General features: G+C 31.5%; 2 protein-coding genes across 3 annotated transcripts in view; one reads left to right on the top strand and one right to left on the bottom strand.

The window, feature by feature from the left end:
- The window catches only part of Cngl (Cyclic nucleotide-gated ion channel-like), a 249,881-nt gene extending 245,514 nt beyond the window's left edge, over positions 1-4,367 (bottom strand). Inside the window, exon 1 of the mRNA XM_088181395.1 lies at positions 3,924-4,367. The gene's annotated coding sequence lies outside the window, so the exon portion shown is untranslated. The remainder of the gene's footprint in view (positions 1-3,923) is intronic.
- A 4,504-nt stretch (positions 4,368-8,871) lies between these two features.
- Positions 8,872-19,601, top strand: sti (citron rho-interacting kinase sticky). Of its 2 annotated transcripts, XM_088205702.1 has the most exons (28): positions 8,873-8,965; positions 9,239-9,453; positions 9,528-9,625; positions 10,033-10,191; positions 10,264-10,460; positions 10,526-10,679; positions 10,754-11,056; positions 11,136-11,274; positions 12,207-12,378; positions 12,442-12,619; positions 12,680-12,955; positions 13,094-13,333; positions 13,448-13,639; positions 13,711-13,851; positions 13,927-14,029; positions 14,099-14,247; positions 14,319-14,632; positions 14,696-14,894; positions 14,961-15,230; positions 15,298-15,528; positions 15,594-15,737; positions 15,804-15,967; positions 16,027-16,116; positions 16,188-16,244; positions 17,268-17,451; positions 17,518-17,752; positions 17,815-18,107; positions 18,176-19,601. In XM_088205702.1, the coding sequence occupies exons 2-28, from the start codon at positions 9,240-9,242 to the stop codon at positions 19,313-19,315; spliced, it is 6,036 nt and encodes a 2,011-aa protein (XP_088061828.1). In that variant the 5' UTR covers positions 8,873-8,965; position 9,239; the 3' UTR covers positions 19,316-19,601. The 2 variants fall into 2 exon arrangements, with proteins under 2 accessions (XP_088061829.1, XP_088061828.1); XM_088205703.1 differs by lacking the exon at positions 13,094-13,333 and having other exon boundaries at positions 8,872-8,965.
- The last annotated feature ends 155 nt before the right edge of the window (positions 19,602-19,756 follow it).

Here is a 19,756-nt window from a genome sequence, read left to right as displayed (position 1 = left end):
CGCTTTTAATATATATGTCTAAAAAAAGGTTTCTTAAATGCAGAAACGTGTAAAAATATAAATATTAATAATTTTTATTTTTCACAAAAGCTTACATGGTATGTTGGGATATGATTTCCTCAAGTTGCATCAACGAATGAATTTAGTAAATCAGTTTTTTATCTGCTAATAGAGAATATACACAACTCGTTTTTGTATGCCACCTAATAACCTGCACATTTCCTAGTATTGTTTGAGGTACTCATCTATTTAACTTAAAAACCATTTATCGGATAGTACTGCTTTGTAATCATCCAGATACCCGCAGTTGGTGAGCGAATTTTGATATATCCATTATTGTATATAATATAATATTTTCACGCGCATGCGCATTTGTTTCTTTGACAGGAAAAGGATATAGTTTAAAGACATCCGAACATAAAATTAAAGACATTAAAATGTAAGCAAACTTTAGCAACTGCGGAACGTGTCAAAGTTTGAACATTTTGACACAGAGCCGTCTGCCTCTGGTTGACGAGGGTGTTCATTTACATTATAACGACGAGCGGTTTTCTCTTTTTAAGGCCGACATTTTGCGCGCGTATCCTTTTACGAAAAAGTGAGCCAAACAAATGGCGGAAATCCGTTCGCTGGACGTCCCCGATGAAAAATTACGAGCATAGCTCGGCGCCATAACACCCCAATTTGACTTAACACAGCCGATATTAATTGGCCATAATCAATATTAATCTGACGATGGTAGAAGGTTGACATTTTTTAAATAAAATTATAAAATAACCATGGTACTATATTTTTGCGATATTAATAGCTCTTTAAAATCAATACTTATTCACTCTCAAACATAGCAAAATTTGTATGTACAACTGAAGCTATGGATGACAACCTTTAATGCTAACACAGTAAATTTGAGTGAGGCTAGAAAACATTTGCCAAAATTATATAGAAAAACTAATTTAAGATTGCCTTGTAAAATAACCACGTTACCACTCCCAAACTGAAAAATATTATTAAGCGACGTTCCATTCATAAAGACTCTTTTTCTCTTTCATGCTAAAGCCATCAGGGAGAAGCGTTATCCTATGTTGGTATAGCTAGAAACTGCAGCGAGTTTAAAGCTAGAATTGCCCTTGGTATTGACGTAACAACACGTCTTTGCTCAGATGTGATATAGCTTGAAGTATTCATTCTAAGGTCAGTGATCAATCAGCTGACTCTCGAGGTCGGTCGACGAGAAGATAAACTCATAGTTAAATATTAAACTCCCCTACATATGTAATGTTTTACAACCCGAATTTTATAGTCGCATAATCTGTGATTTGTTGTTAATAGAATATCATCATCTTGGCTTAGATTATTTATCTATAGCTAGTCATTTTTGTGAAAATCACCTGGACGTGTAGAAAGTAATAAGTGAAAATACGCATCTAATATGAAAATTTTTCTTGTATTATATACGCGTTAAAAGCGCAATAAACAGAAATGCAATTATTATGTCGATAGGTCCATTTATTAGCATTTTCAAATGCATGAAAAACGCGCGTTTAGTGCATTTACAAACACAAAATTATAATATTGGATTTCCAATCTAGTCAGGCTTCAGAATCTGCTACTTTAAACTACAAGTGCAAGGTTACAAAATCTCCACTCGTTCAAACCACCACGGTCACATAATGATTATTATTAGAAAGACGGCGGAAATACACATATGCACTTCCATTCGAAATTTATTTTGGACTAGAACCTTAATCAAGAACATTCATAAATTACTCCTGACATGGGACACGCGAGATCTACTATTACGGAAGCTGAAAAAAATATTTTTCAGCTTCCGTAATAGTAGAGCGACTCGATGTTAGTTTATAGTAACCATATATTTTACTCCTTGCACCTTGTCGCTCTACTAAGCACACTTTGCTTAACTACTGTTATATTCTTTGTTCTGTGGTTACCATACAGTTGTCATCACTAAGTCTGAAGTGCGTTTATTTAATAAATAATTAAAATACGACTTTGAATTACTTAAAAAAAATGAATTACTATAAATCTTGAAATGCTTATTAATCACTAAATATAATTGCTGATGAAGTAGTATTTAACTATTATATTTAAATGTATTTGACCTTGTGTTTTATACGTAATGGGTTAATAATGTATGGGGGGCAGCTTAATTTTTATCTAGTGTGTTTGTATGTGACTTAAATATTGTTACACAATAATAATATTTATTATTTATTACTAATAGCCATCTATAAAAATTTAAACCAGCTGATTTTTAAATTAAATTTACATAAAGACATTGATTTTTAATCGTATTTTACTTCTCACGCATAATTAGCAGGTGCACGAATGGATGAAGGAGTCACAGGAAATTTTGCATTTCCTGACCAAATCATAAAGAACAAAAAGCAAATCAAGAAGGTAAAAAAAATACTTTGCTAATATGGGACATCGAGACATTTAATCGGGACAATAAATTTAAAATCGAAATATATAATTTAATAGCGAAAATGTGTTAAAGTTATATGCAGAAGTAGAATATGTAGAATAAAAAATTCTAGACAACATTCTATCACTCAAAATCTAATTATTTACTGTCGAAAAAATTATAATAAAAACCTAGGTCTCACGTTTGATTCTACGCTTTTATGAAAATCCCATATTAATTAACTAAGCTTCTCTTTTTAACCATTAAAGTAAATTTAAAAATAAAAATAAAACCAACGTTTAATTGTACTATCTAATAAAACTACAGACCCAGCTAATTATTTTATTACAGTTTACAAATTTGACTTTAAAATAGATAACCTAATCGAACATGACATTAATGAAACACAAAAAAATTAGAATCAGTAAAACTATTATACAATTTTAAATAATTGTAAAATCAATAACTTCTGAGCAAGTATATGAGCTGAACTAAGCTGCTCATTAGTGATATATTTATACCATATCTGTACAACCCATTTCGATTATAATTTATTACCACAATATTCATCCGTAAGATTATGAAAAGCTATGAAAACCTAAGCTGTGATTATCGAATAAAATTATAATTATATAATAATTACTAATTAAGATCTCCCAGATATGATAATGATTGAAAAACACGCGGATTTGAACCACTGATCTATTTTCGTTCAATAATTGTGACTTCTTAAGGTTATTTTAAAAAGGAGAGATAATTTTAAATGAGTTTTAACTAAACCTTTTTAAAAATATATTATAGTATCTAATCTAATAACTGTATGAATTCTAATACCTACTTAAAATAAAATTGGATATAAATAATAAATATATTCTATTACAAAATTGCGTATTTCGAACGCCAATTAAATAACCCCATTTACTACCCTTCTCTGATACACTTCCGTGGCTTCATTAAGATCATTAGTGTTTTTATCTCGTCTACTTGATTAATAACTAACAACATACCACAACTATACCCTAATACATGATATTACACCCGAGTTGAAAACGGTGTATGGAAATGTGACACCCTACGGAAAGTTTTCATTGTCCTTTTGTCATCAGTCTTCGTCCGAATACTGAAATAACATCGATTTTTCCACATTGTTTGATCAAGTCGAACGATTATTATTAGCTGGGTGTCAATTTACCAAATATTATATAACGTATGAAGCGCTACGAATCCAATTGGAATTTGATAATATTATTTTATTCCTGAATATTACATAATTTTCTCTCCCTTTCTTTCTAAATTAACGCAGACTGAACGTGTACTGCCTAGCTTAAATATAATATAAACCCATTAGCGAACAAGTAGAAGAGTTGTAAGAAGTTGTCATTAAAAGTTGTTTCCGTCGGAAGACAAGAATAAATGGCTTCAATGCAAGATGGGACAAATTCTGGCGTGTCAAAAGAAAGCGAGCAATAAAAAAATGTTATAAAAGTATAATACTCACATGTTTTTAATTTATCTGCGAATTGCTCGAACTACACTTTATTTAATAACACTTAAATGTTAATGAACGCTTCATTTTACAATTAACCACACATTTAAAACACCAGTGTTGCCATTTATTATATTTTTGAGTGCGTAATTATGTTTCGATGCGTTACATAACAGCCGCCGGAATAATTTTATTTTATTTATTATAATTTAAATCTATGACTTATTTTTACACAACACACTACTCGGTTATATATTAATTTAATAACAATATTTTTTATGCGTTTCGTAGGTTTAAATAAATTTTATGACACAAAAAAGTTTAGGAATTAGTTTGCGCGAAAGTTACTGAAGAGTCGGTTTGTCACGGTATTTATTTTCCGTTGCCCAGTCCGTCCCTGGTTTTCGGTAAAGTTTTGAACGGTCGGTGCGCGCGTAAATCAGGGACCGACATATTCGCGCCGCTCGTCGACTACTGCGACTTGGACGAGAGACATGTGCGCTGTGCGCCACTGGCTACACGGACGCCTCTGGCGTATCCCCGTTGGCCCCCTCGGCGCAAGCGCCCCTGCATTTTCCTTAACACTTTTCAAACTGTTCCACTCCTACTAAAATATATTTATCTTATCTATTTTTTTTATTGAATAACAATAAAATATTGCAACTGACAAAACCTTATGATTATTAAAATGTATTTAATCACTTCACTAATAAACATACGTAAAAAAAATGAAAACTAATCTGGTTTCCTAGAAACGAACTATACATATAAAATTAGACAAACAAAAGAAGCATATTTAATACATAATTTGAATTTAAACGCTGAAATTAATCACTAAACAAGAAAATTAGAATTTTGCCAATAAAATACAGTTTAATTTTGTGCATTACTAATGATTGACACACGCGTTTATTTAGGTAGTAATATTTTAAATGCTAGTCGTACAAATTCATTTGATAAATGGAACTGCTTTGCCATTCTTGTCATGGTTTTGCGCTATAAAAAAAATATTTCTAAATTATAAGTAAAAGAAGTCCGCGACTCTTTGACCAATCAAGTGTAATTCGGGGGGTGACACTGAATCTCTGTTTTTTTTTAATATTTAATAATACTACTACCTGTATGTCATAAGTTACATTAATCCGGTAAAAATGGAACTTAATGATAAAATTAATTATAAGCTGTAATAATTATTTTTAATTAATAAAATAGATGTTACTGATGTACAGACATTGATTACAGTCTGTTTCACTATTTACTTAATACTTTTTTATTGTGTTTACCCCGAAAAGTGAATCTTTTACATGTCTCGGAGAGAGGCTACAGTTTACACAGACTAATATAAGTCGACAGAAGCAATTATATTCATAAAGGCTTTTACGCCGAAAAGATGCACTTAAGAATTAGGACTTCATGAACAAATAAAGGTCTGCTAGAAGTGCATATACAATGATAAACGCACACCCTACTTGCTATTACTTGTTTATAATGGAATAAATAAAGATTTTATATTATAGAAAAAATATTTGCAAATTGTCCCTTGAAATGAATACGAAAAAATGCGATGTTTTTTATCTCCACCCATACACACAATCTTATAGAAGTCGGAATAAAATCCTAAGAGTAAGGATTTTATTGTTTTATTTGACTTCAAGAGTGGAGTCACTTTACTTGTGCTACCAGAGCACCCCAAAAACTGCGCCCCAGATTTTGTATAATATATGGGCTGTAGTTTCTCCAGCTCTCATTGCATTTTAATTCATATTGTTACGTGGAGATCAAAATTAGTAATTAATATAATATAATTCTGACTTGATATAACTTCATAATCTCATAGATTAATATCACGATGATTCAATAAAATCGAGCTATGTCGCTTAAAATTATAGCTAAATAAAGAAAATATTATTTAGAAGAATCTGCATTACCATGACAATATCTTATAATTATTTTAGCTTTTTGCGCTAAATTATTGTATTTCCATAACTCTTTATTATTTAGCGAGGTTTGATACAGATTTTTTAATTAACTTATATTGTTTATACAGTAAAGACAATTTTAATGCTTTTATTAAACATATTTACATGGTATAGATATGTTTATAATATTACACTGAAAGTAATAAAATAAAATATCATAGAATACATACTTATATGCGTTCATGAAAAAAAGTTTCTTATTTCAAGACCATTGTCCTTCATATTTTTTTTATAAAAATATTAAAACTTTATTCTTTGCAGATAATCCGAGCTCGGATTTATTACATAAACTTTTATAAGCTCGATTAAAATACTTATATTGTTATTTCTTTATTGCATATTATAGCAAATATCAAGCATATCAGTTCATAAATAATTATCTTTCGATTTTATTATTCTTTTTTCATATACATATGAACATAAATACAACATAAAATTGGGTGAGTCTTTAAATATTAAATATAAAGTTTAAAAAACTATATATATTTTTCCTTTATATATTGTATATAAATACATACTCGTATGTATGTATGATATATAATACTAATACTACGATGAGCTACACTAGCTCTTTAATAGAAGACTTAAAATCATACAAGTTACGACCTAGCTCGGTTTAATTAATCCTATCAATATGTGATTTGGAAATGATAGAAAAACCCAATCTAACGATATTCTAGAGACGATAGATCGATTCGTAAGAGATTCGAACTCACAACTTTCACTGCTACTGCTCTTGTGCACTAGTTTTAAAATTTATTTGCGTGTTCTATCGCATTTCAAATAATCCCATACTATTTTTTTTAATATACACACTTCCACTATTTATAATTGCCACCTCCAGCTTAGTACCCGCGGGGACCTCACAGTCGCCTCTGCCGTTTGAATAATCAATCATGCTCATTGCGACCAATGAACCTAACTAAATACTTCAGTCCTGCAACACTGGCATTTGTCACTAATATTAAATTACAGTTTAAACGTAATTTACATAAAACAATCCGAAATACTGACCAGATTTTGACCAGTAAAACAACCCATGGGTTTTGCACCACGATAACGCATCGGCTCAGCTTTCACAACATTTAATGAATTATTCGTCAAAACGACACCGTTGTTCTGTCATAGTTTTTATATTCACTAGATATGCTCTTTACGACTTTTCCTGTATCCACAGATAAAGAGGGTAAACAAATGCCAACGTTTTTTGATTTGAAAAAAGATAATGGCAAAATCTCTAAATCAAAAAAATAAGCTAAAGATTTTGACAAATAGTGCATTTCACAAATTTTTTACGGATTGAAAGATTCCACGTCAATTATCAATTGTTTTTTATACAAAGACATTTTTTACAAAGGCGCAAGTCTCTATTGAAGCCATGGCGACGTTGAAAAGAAAAAAACATTAATTTTAGCTGATCTTAAAATATTTATTCAAGTGGTTATAATTTAAAATAATTCTTCAGACATGTCACTTTAGGGGGCGTAGCCCTAGGGGTGGTTGACCTCGCAGCCAATGAGACTCTTGTGTGAATCTAGATAGACTTTTTATTAAGTTATATTTACGTGTTACAAATGGACGATTAACGGCGTGACGTTTCTCCCAGCTGCGGTGAAAGTGGCGCAGGTGGTGATGTCTCAAGGCTCTTGTGGCTGCGTGCGGCGAGTGATTTGAGAGTTCCAGGAGTGATCTTCTGGTCTGTCAATTAGGAATTAGGGCGCGTGGCTGATTCCTCCGGTTGGCTGTTGGTAGATCTTCTCTCTCTGGCTGGATGGATTGTCTCTCTCTCTCTCTCTCTCTCTCTCTGTGCTGTCTCTGACCGATGCGTCGCTGGCTCTCTATCCGTCTGATCGTCTGGTAGGGTGCCTCAGACCGTCTGCCTTTTCCTCATCGGAGTCCGGGCTTATATCCTTTAGGGGTTGCACGCTTGCTGGCCAATCGCGATTGTGCATCGATCTTCTAGCCAATCGCTGCAGTCGCTTCGTAGAACTCGAGAAATCGGATGTGTATTTTCGAAAGCGAGTTTTTTGCTTGTCCAGATTTTCGAATTCTTCGGAAAGGGTTTGCAATGTGTTTATTTATTGGGTCCGTTTTGTCACAAAAGGATTCTCTTAACGACTCGTGTTGTGGGCTCAAAAGAAATCCCTCTTGTGCCATGACATTTGTCTCATTGTTAATGAATGAACGTTTTTGGTCACAGTCATTAACAATGAGACGAATGCCCGTGGATATTTGTGCCAGAGCCGCACTTACGGGGCTAAAGAGCCGCATGCGGCTCCGGAGCCGCACTTTGCCGACCTCTGGCTTAGATCATAGATCAAAAGTTAATAAACGAGAAGATGGGGTGAGGGAAATCAAAATAGTTAACACTACACTAACTTAATTTAGTACTACGCCATTGGAGATAACCCTACGTATTATAAAGTAAGTAAGAAAAACGGAATAATAAAATCAAACAACAATTTAAGTGTTTCGCTACTCCTTTAAGCCACTCCAACTTCTCCTCAAAAAGAAGGGTTAAACAATGATAGTTTAGAGTAGAACATCAAAAAAATTAGTTTACGATAAAATAGTATTTTTCAATGGTTTTAAAACAATTTCATTTGAATAAAGCTACCTAGTAAGCTTATATAAAACGGCTGAATATAGCATTGTAATTAACCTCTCTTTTAATTATTTTCTAGATCCGCGAAATTGATTTTTAAGATTTTTTAAGTCAAATTTTTTTAATTTATTTTTTTTCTTTTTAACAGTAATTTATTTTGAGAGAGGACTTACAACTAATGATGTACTAAATGTAGAGAAAAGAATTCAACGACCTAAATAATATTAATTAATAATCATAATAATACCTAAAATTAAATTTTATTAACATTAACTATGTTTAACAAGCCTTATATTATTATGAATATTTTTTATTTAAATTTGCAAAGAATCTTTTACTTGGAAACTGTAGTGGAACATCACTAGTAACCGCTCGGCACATCACTAACAGCGGGTACCGGCGACCGTTGCGATTTGTCCGTGTGTCATGGACGAAGATTTTTAAACTGTTATAAGCCGCAAAATATTCAAGTAAGAAGTTGTTTTTCACTATAAACAACATGATCAACTACCTTAAACCATTATTATGTCTATGTAATACATTTTCATTCGCTTACCAATTGCACAACGGCACTAACGAATGTCACCATTTCAAATTCAAAACATCAAACATCAGTTGATTTGATACATAGTACCAGTGACTTTAATAAACAACTAATATTTTATCCGAATCATCAATTTGTCACTATGTTCATATTTGAATAACATTATATAGTATTAAATTAATATTTAATTCCCTTACAGGATGGAGCCTTCAAAAGAGGCTATTAATTTGCGTCTGGGACGATTGGCTAATCAACTATGGAGCCGTGGCACACTTTCAATGATAGTCGATGCGTCCAATAAGCGAACCATCACTCGCGAATCTCTCCTGGACGCTTTAACTACTCTCTACGACGAATGCAACAAAGGAAACCTTAAAAAAGACGACATTTATATAGCAAACTTTATTGAAAAATGTATTTGTATCGTTCATTAACCATGTAGGCATGATTAAATGTATTATTTTTTTAATTTTATGATAAAATTTTAGATCGATCTGTAATATGCGAATTGAAGCAGTTGAGAGTCAACATTTCGGACTTCGAAATTAAAGATTTGATTGGACGGGGACACTTTGGTGAAGTTCATGTATGATGAAACTAAAATTATTATTATTATGTCTGTTAACTTTGATGTTACAAAATCAAAATTTTACATGAGAAATAAAACTACTTTTCCGGTACAAAAATATAGAGAAATTCATAATTTGTTAAACTTCTTTAAAGTGTGATTTAAAACTAAACAAAAATATTATTATTTATTAAATATAGTATTTATTCAGAAATATAATAAATGTTGGTGCATTTATGCGTCGTTTGTAAATATAACGTTAAAAACTGTCGACTCACTTACACGTCATTTGTAATTTTAACGCTAATGACCAATAAAAACACAAAATCAGTAAAATATGACAATATATAACATATTAAAAATTAAGTTTTTAATGTAGCATTGGAGATTTTAACAGATTAACGATGATGTATATTTGATATTAGGTGATTCGTGAAAAACACACCGGAGATGTTTACGCAATGAAGACTCTGAAGAAAGAGATGACTTTGAAGCACATAAGCATTGCTTATTTCGAAGAAGAGCGCGATATCATGGCTCTGTCTCGCTCTGATTGGATCATTAAGCTAAAATACGCGTTCCAAGTAAGTAATATGCATATTAAATGATTATATTTGCTACTAAATTACATGTAATAATGTTCTAATCTTATATAGGATACATCTCAATTATATCTGATCATGGAATATTGCCCCGGTGGTGATCTAGCTGGATTGTTGGATCGATTAGGAAAGCCTTTACCTGAAAAAGATGCTGTATTTTACATAGCGGAGATAATACAAGCTTTGCATGATGTTCATAATTTAGGTTTTATTCACAGGGACGTGAAGCCAGATAATATACTATTAGACAGGTTTATATTTTTATAGTATGAATTTAAATCTTGTATGACAGTATTATAATAATTGATTTTTATAGATGCGGACATTTAAAACTTGCTGATTTTGGATCTGCTGCTAGAATATCGTCTTTGAATAAAGCGAAATCGTTGATGCCTATTGGTACAACGGAATACATATCACCAGAGATACTCATGGCTTTAGAGAAACCTGATTGTGTTATTTTACATGGTGTAAGTGAACATTTTTTGATCACTTGTAATTAATTTCTCTATGTAGACTTCTTAATTTTATTTTTATCTATCAGACACCATGCGATTATTGGTCACTCGGTATTGTGGCATTCGAGTTATTAACACTATCAACACCTTTCCGAAGCAATAACACTAAAAGGGCTGTAGAAACATACAAAAATATAATCGATCATGCCAATAAATTGGAAGCTATCAACGTCAAATATCCTGATGATGTGAATAATGTCATATCTAATGAATATAAAGACATGATCAAATATTTGCTTCACCCGGCGCCAGAGAAGAGACCTACGTATCAGAATTTGTTGTGCAATAAGCTTTTTAAAAATATGCCATGGAAAAATTTAAGAGAACAAGTAATAAATGCACTGGATTTATCAATAGATCTCTTTATATTTTTCTCTTAATGTATTATTTTTTATATTTCATTTTTAGCTTCCACCGTTCGTTCCAATCGTAAACTCACAAGACGATGTATCAAACTTTTTAGAATTGGACAAACAACAACCGCTTCTGAATGTCGATAGCTTTAGAACTAAATCTGTGTTTAGTGGAAAGAATCTGCCTTTCATTGGTAATATAATAATAAATCGGTTTTAATATATACAATTATTTATACCTGGCCTACGATTTTTATTATATCATTTAAAACACTATAAACAATGTTTTTTGTTCAAATATTGTGACATTGCAACATAAAATTAATCACAAGAAAAGCATCAATTTCTCAAATTAAGTGAATCCTTGTGATGTTTTTATTGCCATTTCTTAAGCATAGCAATATTGTAACACCCGTTCTTCTTTTTAAATATATAGCATATTATTGAACAGATTTTGTTGATACTATAATAAGATTACCAACTATCATATGATGATCTTTATATATATTTCCATCGATTACCATATTTATTATGTCGTTTCTCTGAGTAGGTTAATTAAATTTTTTATTGTTTTCAACGTCAAAATCACAACATTATTTTATAAAACAACTTATATTTTTATTATATTTTTTTACACATTTCGTTTGGATAAAGTAGTGTTTATGAAGTTATAAATATGGTATTTAATATGTAGTACGCAAATTAATGGTACTTCTTAAATCGGGTACCTCTGTGGAGTGGAACGACATAGGATGCACATATTTTGTGCACTGTCTTACTGTGTATACATGCTCCTTAACATATATTTTTGTAGCATATGTGCTCCTTAACATATGTCACTTATAATATTATAATTTCATCACATGAAAATTTCGGGACTCGCAAAATAAATTTTTAATATTTAATAGACAGCAAACTTTCATGGAAATAAATTAGCAATCGCCGTCAGTTTTTGTAAATTTATTATATTATGTATGAAAATGTTCACAAAACATTTTTTTATTTCAGATTTTATTATAAACATTTTAAACATCTTTACTTTTTATTTGAATTTTTATATGAATTTATGATTTCTTTAAAATCAATATTCACGATTTTAATTGTTGATTTTTGTTTAAAATTATAGGTTTTACTTATTCTCAAGATATTGCACCAATTCTTGAAAACGGTAATAATTTACAAGAAAAAGATGGAGCCAGGAAAGACTCCGGATGCAATAGTTCCGCTGAGAGTGTCTCCACAAATGGATTTTTTAATAACAGCATGAACGGAACTGCCATATGCTTGTCTAATATAAGGTTTGTATTTCTTTGAAACTATTTTTAAATTTCGCATTCCACTAATTATAATTGTCTTTATAGAGAAATGGAGCATCTCTTAGAATCACGTAAAAAAGAGATTGAATTCCTTCATAAGAAAGTAGCCACCTTAGAGTCGAAACAATTATCTACCAACGATAAAGAAAAGAAGTTGTTAGAAATTGAAAAAAAACGATTACAGTTAGAAAATGATCTCGCCGCTATGTCGTGTCTAAATCAGGTAATATTTTATAATGCATTTCATCTAAACTTGTTCTGAATGACCGCTTTTCTTTTACAGAAATTAAAAAATCAATTAGAGACAGAGCATAAGGGACGCGAAGTTCTGGAGAACAAATCCTTACAGTTAATACGATCAGCGAAAGACAGGTGGAAGGAAAAGACAGAAGAGCAGATCTCTTCACTTAAATCGGTGATCGCTACCTATGAAAAAAAACATGCAGAATTGGAAGAAAGCATTTGCAATTTACAAAATCAATTGGAAGTTAAAACGACAACTCTCACAACTGCACAAGCTGAATTGGAGACTTTCAAAAAGCTTCAGCTCACTCATAAGGTTATATTTGTTTTATATATGTATATTTAAAATGTGAATGTGCCTGTCTGATCGATCACAATTAACAATTTAACCTATGGAACCCATTAACCTGTGGCGTCATTCATGAATGTATTCGTTAATCTTATTTTCATATAGGATAATATGAGCAGAGCTAGAAGACTGTCTCGGCAGTCTATCATAGGAATAGAGCAGATGTCTCAAGAGAGCAATACGCAGATGCTAAACTTGACGCAGAACCTCAACAAGGAATTGGATTTGAAGAAGAAGTTGAACGCCGATCTAAAGGTTGCTTTTGAGAATTTGAAGCTCGCCGAAGAGAGAGAAAATAATCTGCTTGGCATGCTGAGAAGCGAAAAAGATTCTTATACGAATGAAGTATGCTATTGGGATAACTAAATATATTTACTAATCAATCTAACTTCATTGTGTTCATGTGGGTGTTGTTTTTGAGTCATAAATATAAATCTAATATATTTTTTATTTGCATAGCTGATGATGATGTCCAATAAATATGACAACAAATGTCACGAATTATCTGTGCTCACTTATAAAAGCAAAGAACTGGAAGAAGAATACGAGAAGTTGAAAGAGAATGAGAAGAAGTATAAAGAAAGAGCAAATAAGTCTATCAAGTCCGCCGAATATGAGAAGAAAATATCTACTCTTGAAAGTCAAATTGAAGTTAGAAATTTATATATGTAATTATTATTTAATTACACTAATACTTTTATTATATGAAGATTCATTTACAGCTTTTAAAGGCTTCTGAGAGTTCACTCAAAGTGGATTGTAAAGAAAAAGACAAGCATTATAAGGAGTTGCTGAAAGAAAAGTCTTCCATTCAAGTGGCCCTCAATGATGCTTTAGCGTGTGAAGAAAAACACAAAGGACGGGTATTATTTTTTTAAATATTATAATGTTCTTCTATAAATAATTAAAATTTTAATAATTATAATATAAATTTAAAGGTCACGTCATTAGAAGACATGCTTAGTAAATTGCAAGATGAAGTAGTTCTTCTTGAAAATCTCAATAGTGAAATGTCAATCAGAGCTTCTTGTGCGATTGCTGGTAATTTTATCATTTGAATTATTGATTTTGAAGATGTTTATATCATTAATATACTTTTATATGATTCAGAATCAACTTCAACTCTAGAAAGCTCAGATAAACTATCTTCTTTGGAAGAAGAAGTGAAAAAACTGCAAGAACAGCTTAAAACATCATTAGAAGAAACTGCTCAATGTAAGAAAGACACGAGGAAGGCCGAGCTGGCTCTTTATAAGAAGGTCTGCTATATTTTCTGCTGTAGGTTGTGTATTTTTATTTAAGATAAATAAATGATCAAAGTCTATTTTAGGAGAAAGAATTGTCCAATTGCGATCTGGATCGTAGGATCGCCGTCCGTGAGTTGAAACAGGCGGAAGAAAGGATTAAATCTTTACAAGACGAACTCAAGAAAGAGAAGGCGGATTATGATACAAAGAAGAAGGAGTTGACCAAATATTTGAACGAAAAGATCGAAGAACTTTCCAAGATGCAGAAGACCAGAGAGTCAATGAATTTGAATCTGGAGTCTCTGAAGACTGACATGAAGACTTTGGAGAATAATAATGTCAGCGAAAATAATTGTAAAATGTTATTGCAGCAAAAGTTGGAGCTGGAAATTAAGAGGTAAATTTTGGGTACATTTATATATAAGATTGAGTAGATTTTTGATATTCAATGTGATTTTAGTTTAAAAGAGAATGTTCAGAAGTTACAATCGGATATAGAAACGAGCGAAAAGCAGAGGAATAAAGCTGAAACGGTCATGGAGTCTTCAAACAAAGAATTTAAGGAGATCATGTCTGAAAAATGTTCTGAAAAAGAAAAGAGGATTCGCTTAGAAGTTGTTTATAATGAGAAAAACAAAGAATTTGAAAATCTCTTAAGAGTTAGTTATGTTTTGTATTATTGAGTACATTAAAGATAATTTAAATTCATTTTAAATCATTTACAGAACTATAAGATGCTGCAAGAAGCTAGCACAATTTTAGAAGAGCAGTTGATCGATTTTGAAAACGCCGTCGATACTTTCGAAAATAAGAATGTTCAACTCACGAGCGAAATCGAAACGTTGCAAGCTAAGATGCAGACATTGAGCGCCGAATCTTTGAGGGCCCAGAAGCTGATCGACATGCAGAAGTTTAGCAATCTGTCGGCCGAAATTAAAAATAAAGAGTTCCTGCAAAGATTGGAAGAAGAGCAGTTGAAGAGTTCGGAGCTTGAAGTAAATAATATTTTTTTATTTTCATTAAGATTGATACAATTGTTATTTTATATTTTAATAATTATAGAAACAAGTCAATAGTCTCATGGCTAATGAAGCTTCTTTGTCTAAAGAAGTTAAGAATAATGGTGTTGAGATCGTTCATTTCGAATCTGAATTGAAGCAAGCGATTGCCAAATTAAACACTCAACAGTCTGAAAATGCCGCTTTGAAGGAAGAGTGCACTCAGTTACTTACAAATATAGCTGATCTTCGCGAAGATAATATGCAGATTAAGCTTGAGCTGAAAGAGTTGAAGGTATCGTCAGTCTTTTCTCTACAGAAGCTGATTCTGAATTTTTTAATAATCATATTAATATTTAGGAAAACAATACTACGCTACGTACAATGATAAAGGAAAATGAAGAAGAGATGTCCATCCGTCAGTTTGATTGGCATCAGAGAGAGTTGAAAGCCGAAGCTACTATATCGCAACAAATAAAATTAATTGACTTTTTGCAGATGAAGGTAAGATTATTTCCACGTATATAAAGCAAATATAAAGATTAACGTTTTGTACATGCGCTAATCTAGATTGAAGAAGTATCAAAGAAGAAGAAGACAATAGGTGATATGCTGTTCGGAAAATCATCGGCTAAAGAAAACATAATGCCTCCGTTGACTCCGCAAACGCCTATGAAGTTTGCTTCAGGCATTGATTATTCCAAGGAAGTTCACAAGGAGAAGCTGAAAAATAGGTTAGCGTACTATCGATAATTTTGTGATGGAAATTTTTTTTTAACAAATTGATTTATAGGGAATTACAAGAACAATTGGCAGCTTTACAATCTAAACTCAAAAACCTTGAAGTAAAATCTGTCGTCAAAAGCGATAGTATCACTGAAAAGTATGACATATTTTTTTATGTATCGTTGTTTAAATGTTGATTATATTGTTTATTTATTTATTTACTTATAGGGAAATCACGAGTACTTCAGATCAAGTTTTAATGGACGACTGGGTAAAAATTCAAAGGTATGTATGTATATATAGTATTGGGTCATAATAGTGGAGCACCATTAAAATATGTATAAACTAAACTCTATTCGTATTAATGGATAATAAGAATTTAATTTTCAACTTAGTTAAATTAAAATCATTTTTTATAATTATTTTATTAAATTTTTGGTACCCTGCTGGAAAAAAATATTCCACGGATTGATAATTCAGAGCCATGGGTTTGATTTCTTCAACTGAATCAAATTTTTATTCATAAAAATACTTAACCTAAACTAATTGGTACATTAGAAATTGAAATCTATAACAGTATAATTAATTAAATAGATATCACTGATTCCACATCTTAGTTACAGTGTGGCGTGTTCCAATACTTACTTGTTGTGTTTGATGTTTACCCCGTTGTAACGCATTGGGCTAGCGCCATGTTTATGGCACAACAGAATATTTACAAATAAATAAATATGCTTCAACATAAAAGTATTTATAAGTCCTGTGGTCAAATGTTACATGACACCAGCAGGGTAGGAATCATGTTCATGTGAAAGGGTCACATGAAAATTTTTTTTTTTTTGCAGTTATTTCTAGTTTGGTAAATAATTAAAAGATTTAATTGCTATGTATTTGAAATAATTTGTGTCAAATTTCACAGAAAACGCTTGAGAGATGTGAAAAACATCGGTATATCTAATTACATAATTATGTAGCTGTTTTCAGAATTTAAATTTAATATTTATAATCGATTTTCTCTCTTAGCATTTTTTAGTTTTCATTATTAGTTGACATTTTGGTTAATTAGTTATGGGCAAAATTTTAGTTTTCATTTGTGTCTCTCGTGTGAGGCAAATTCAACAAAAAAAATTATAGCCTTATTTTGAATAACCTGAAGTGATTTGAGGTTAAGTTCTTTCAACTGTATTTTGTGAATTTAACGAAATCAGCAAATCGTATTAAATGACCTTGTATTTAGTCAACAAGTGACTCACCAGTGAGTATCATCCCATCTTTTAGATAATCTTATATTTTTTTCTATATTTTTAGGGGAGCTTTACTAACACGTGTCAATTTAAAATTGTATTCCAACATAATAAAGTGGTCCGGAGACAAGAACAGTTTTCACGGACAAATACAGCTAATAAAAGAAAATTCTAAGCTCCAGACGTCCTTATCTTCAAGTGATACTGATATTGTATTATCGGAATCAGAGTTGAAGTCAGGTTTTAAGGTAGCAGACAATTTAAAATGATATGAATATTAAAATAAGTGTAATAATCAAATCATTGTTAATTAGGTTATGACATCTTCGAATACGACCTGTTGGCCGAATCAATGCTTGCTCGTGATATGCTCGACGATACAACAAAAAGAGACGTGGCTGTCAAAACTCCAAGGATTACAAACGATAAAGTTGAGCACTATGAACACTGCGGCCGTCAATCAAAAGTTCAAGTCTTTGATCAAGTTCTCCAGAAACACAATGGAGCCGAATTGCCTCTTGGAAATTGAAAAAGAACTATTCCTAATTGGTGTGTAATGCTTTTAAATTATATTTATTTACACAATTACATGATACTATTTCTAAATTTAGGTTCTACCAACGGTCTATTCTGCTACACCACAAACCAACCCAAGAAATCGCTCTCTAAGATCAATGGAATCAAAAGTGTGTCGCTCATTCGTGCAGCTCTCCACATCGACCGGATGATTGTGTTATTCTCTTGCGGAGAATTAGTACATTGTTCACTCCGTCAGTTCAACGCTGTCGTTAAAAGCGTTGCTTTATCATCGATTCAACCGTCAACTCTACCAGACTTTAAAAATATTGATACAACAGATATTGACGATGCCACTAAAGAAGGCAGCAATTGTAATATGTTTGAAGTGAGTATTATATAATCATTTACTCTTGTCTGTTATTGATACTAAAAATAATTAATTTTATTATTTAGGTATCACACAGCAATAACTCATCACAGCGTATCATATTATGTGCGGCAACTTGCACGAGTCTCATCATCTACAACTACGATCCAACAAAAATGTCTTTTATACCAATGAAGACTTTAAAAACAGATGCAATCACGTGCATGAGATTCACTGAACATACCATTATAGTAGCGTCTCATAGATTTTACGAGATCGACTTGAAAAACTTCAATGTGGAAGAGTTCCTGGATCCGTCCGATATGAGCTTATGTCACGCCGTATTTGCTCACAAAAAGAAGATCTTCCCCATCGCTATTGTTCAAACAAAGAACACCAACGTCGATAAATGTTTCGAGTATCTATTGTGCTACAGTTCATTCGGAATATTCGTAGATGAATTCGGACAAAGATCGAGAGCTAACGACGTCAAATGGTCTCATTTGCCACTGCATATTGTGTATAGAAAGCCTTATCTTTTCGTATCGTATTTATCGGCGATCGAAATGATTCATTTAACAGACGATGCTTACGAGAAACAACCTGATTCGGATAATAGTTCTATATCTTCAAAGTCGCTCTATAATCAACCTGATTCTTTGATCTTAGATTTCCATTCGCTTCAATATTTAGGCAAATCAATGTCGACCAGTTCCATATATGTTATGGCTTTAAATCAAAAACCTGATATTTTTGAACTGTTGGAACTGAACGGTAATGCAGTTTTTAGAAAACACTTCAGCGAATCGATTGAAACTTTAGATACCATAGATGATATTGATAGTTGTAAGAGTCTAAAATGCGGTAGAGACGATACTGATTCTGTGTCGGCTGATGATTCAATTGAAATAAGGAGTGATTTCGCGGCTCATATTAGAGAAAAAGCAAAGGTTATTAATTCGTTGAATCGAGAGAATAATAAACTTGATCTTATTAATAAAATGTTGAGCCAACGTAAAGAGAGCGATTCGGATATCGATTCTTCAGATGAAGCGTCTGACAGTTCGTTTAATGATAATAATAAGGTTGTGAAGACGAATTCAATGCACGATAATACTTATATGGATATGAATCAAGCGAGCAAAGGAAAACAGGAAAAGTCAACAGAAGACATTGTTAGTGAAATGTTTTTAGATAAGGCCAATAAGCATGTTAGGTTTAATTAATTTCTCTTTTTTTTAATAACTGTACTTAATTTGTATTGGTAATATTTATTTATAACTAAATATGTATGGATTTTTATACATATAAAGATGTATAACGATTGTGTTAATCATGATTATATATTTAGGAGATGACTTAATGTATATTAATATAATATTTGCATTAAATTTGAGTGATTTGTGTATAGATTTAATTAGAAATTGTACTTGCCTTTTGAGAAATTTTATTATTAGATCATTTTACTAGAAAATATTTTTAGATGGTAATAAAAATGCATTTTTAAAATTATAATATGTGTTTTATTTAGTGGAATACAGATAGTTTTAATTTATGTTATTATACTATAAAGTAGTATTATATTATTTTTCACTATTTCAAATTAAAAAGTAAACCAAGTAAATAACAGAAGCTCATAGGATTGTTAAGCCCATCAAAAAACCGGA

This window comes from Plectrocnemia conspersa, unplaced genomic scaffold, assembly GCF_051122295.1.
Source record: "Plectrocnemia conspersa isolate PC_06_02 unplaced genomic scaffold, ASM5112229v1 ptg000002l, whole genome shotgun sequence".
Lineage (NCBI taxonomy): Eukaryota > Metazoa > Arthropoda > Insecta > Trichoptera > Polycentropodidae > Plectrocnemia > Plectrocnemia conspersa.
This window is presented reverse-complemented; position numbering and strand designations above follow the sequence as displayed.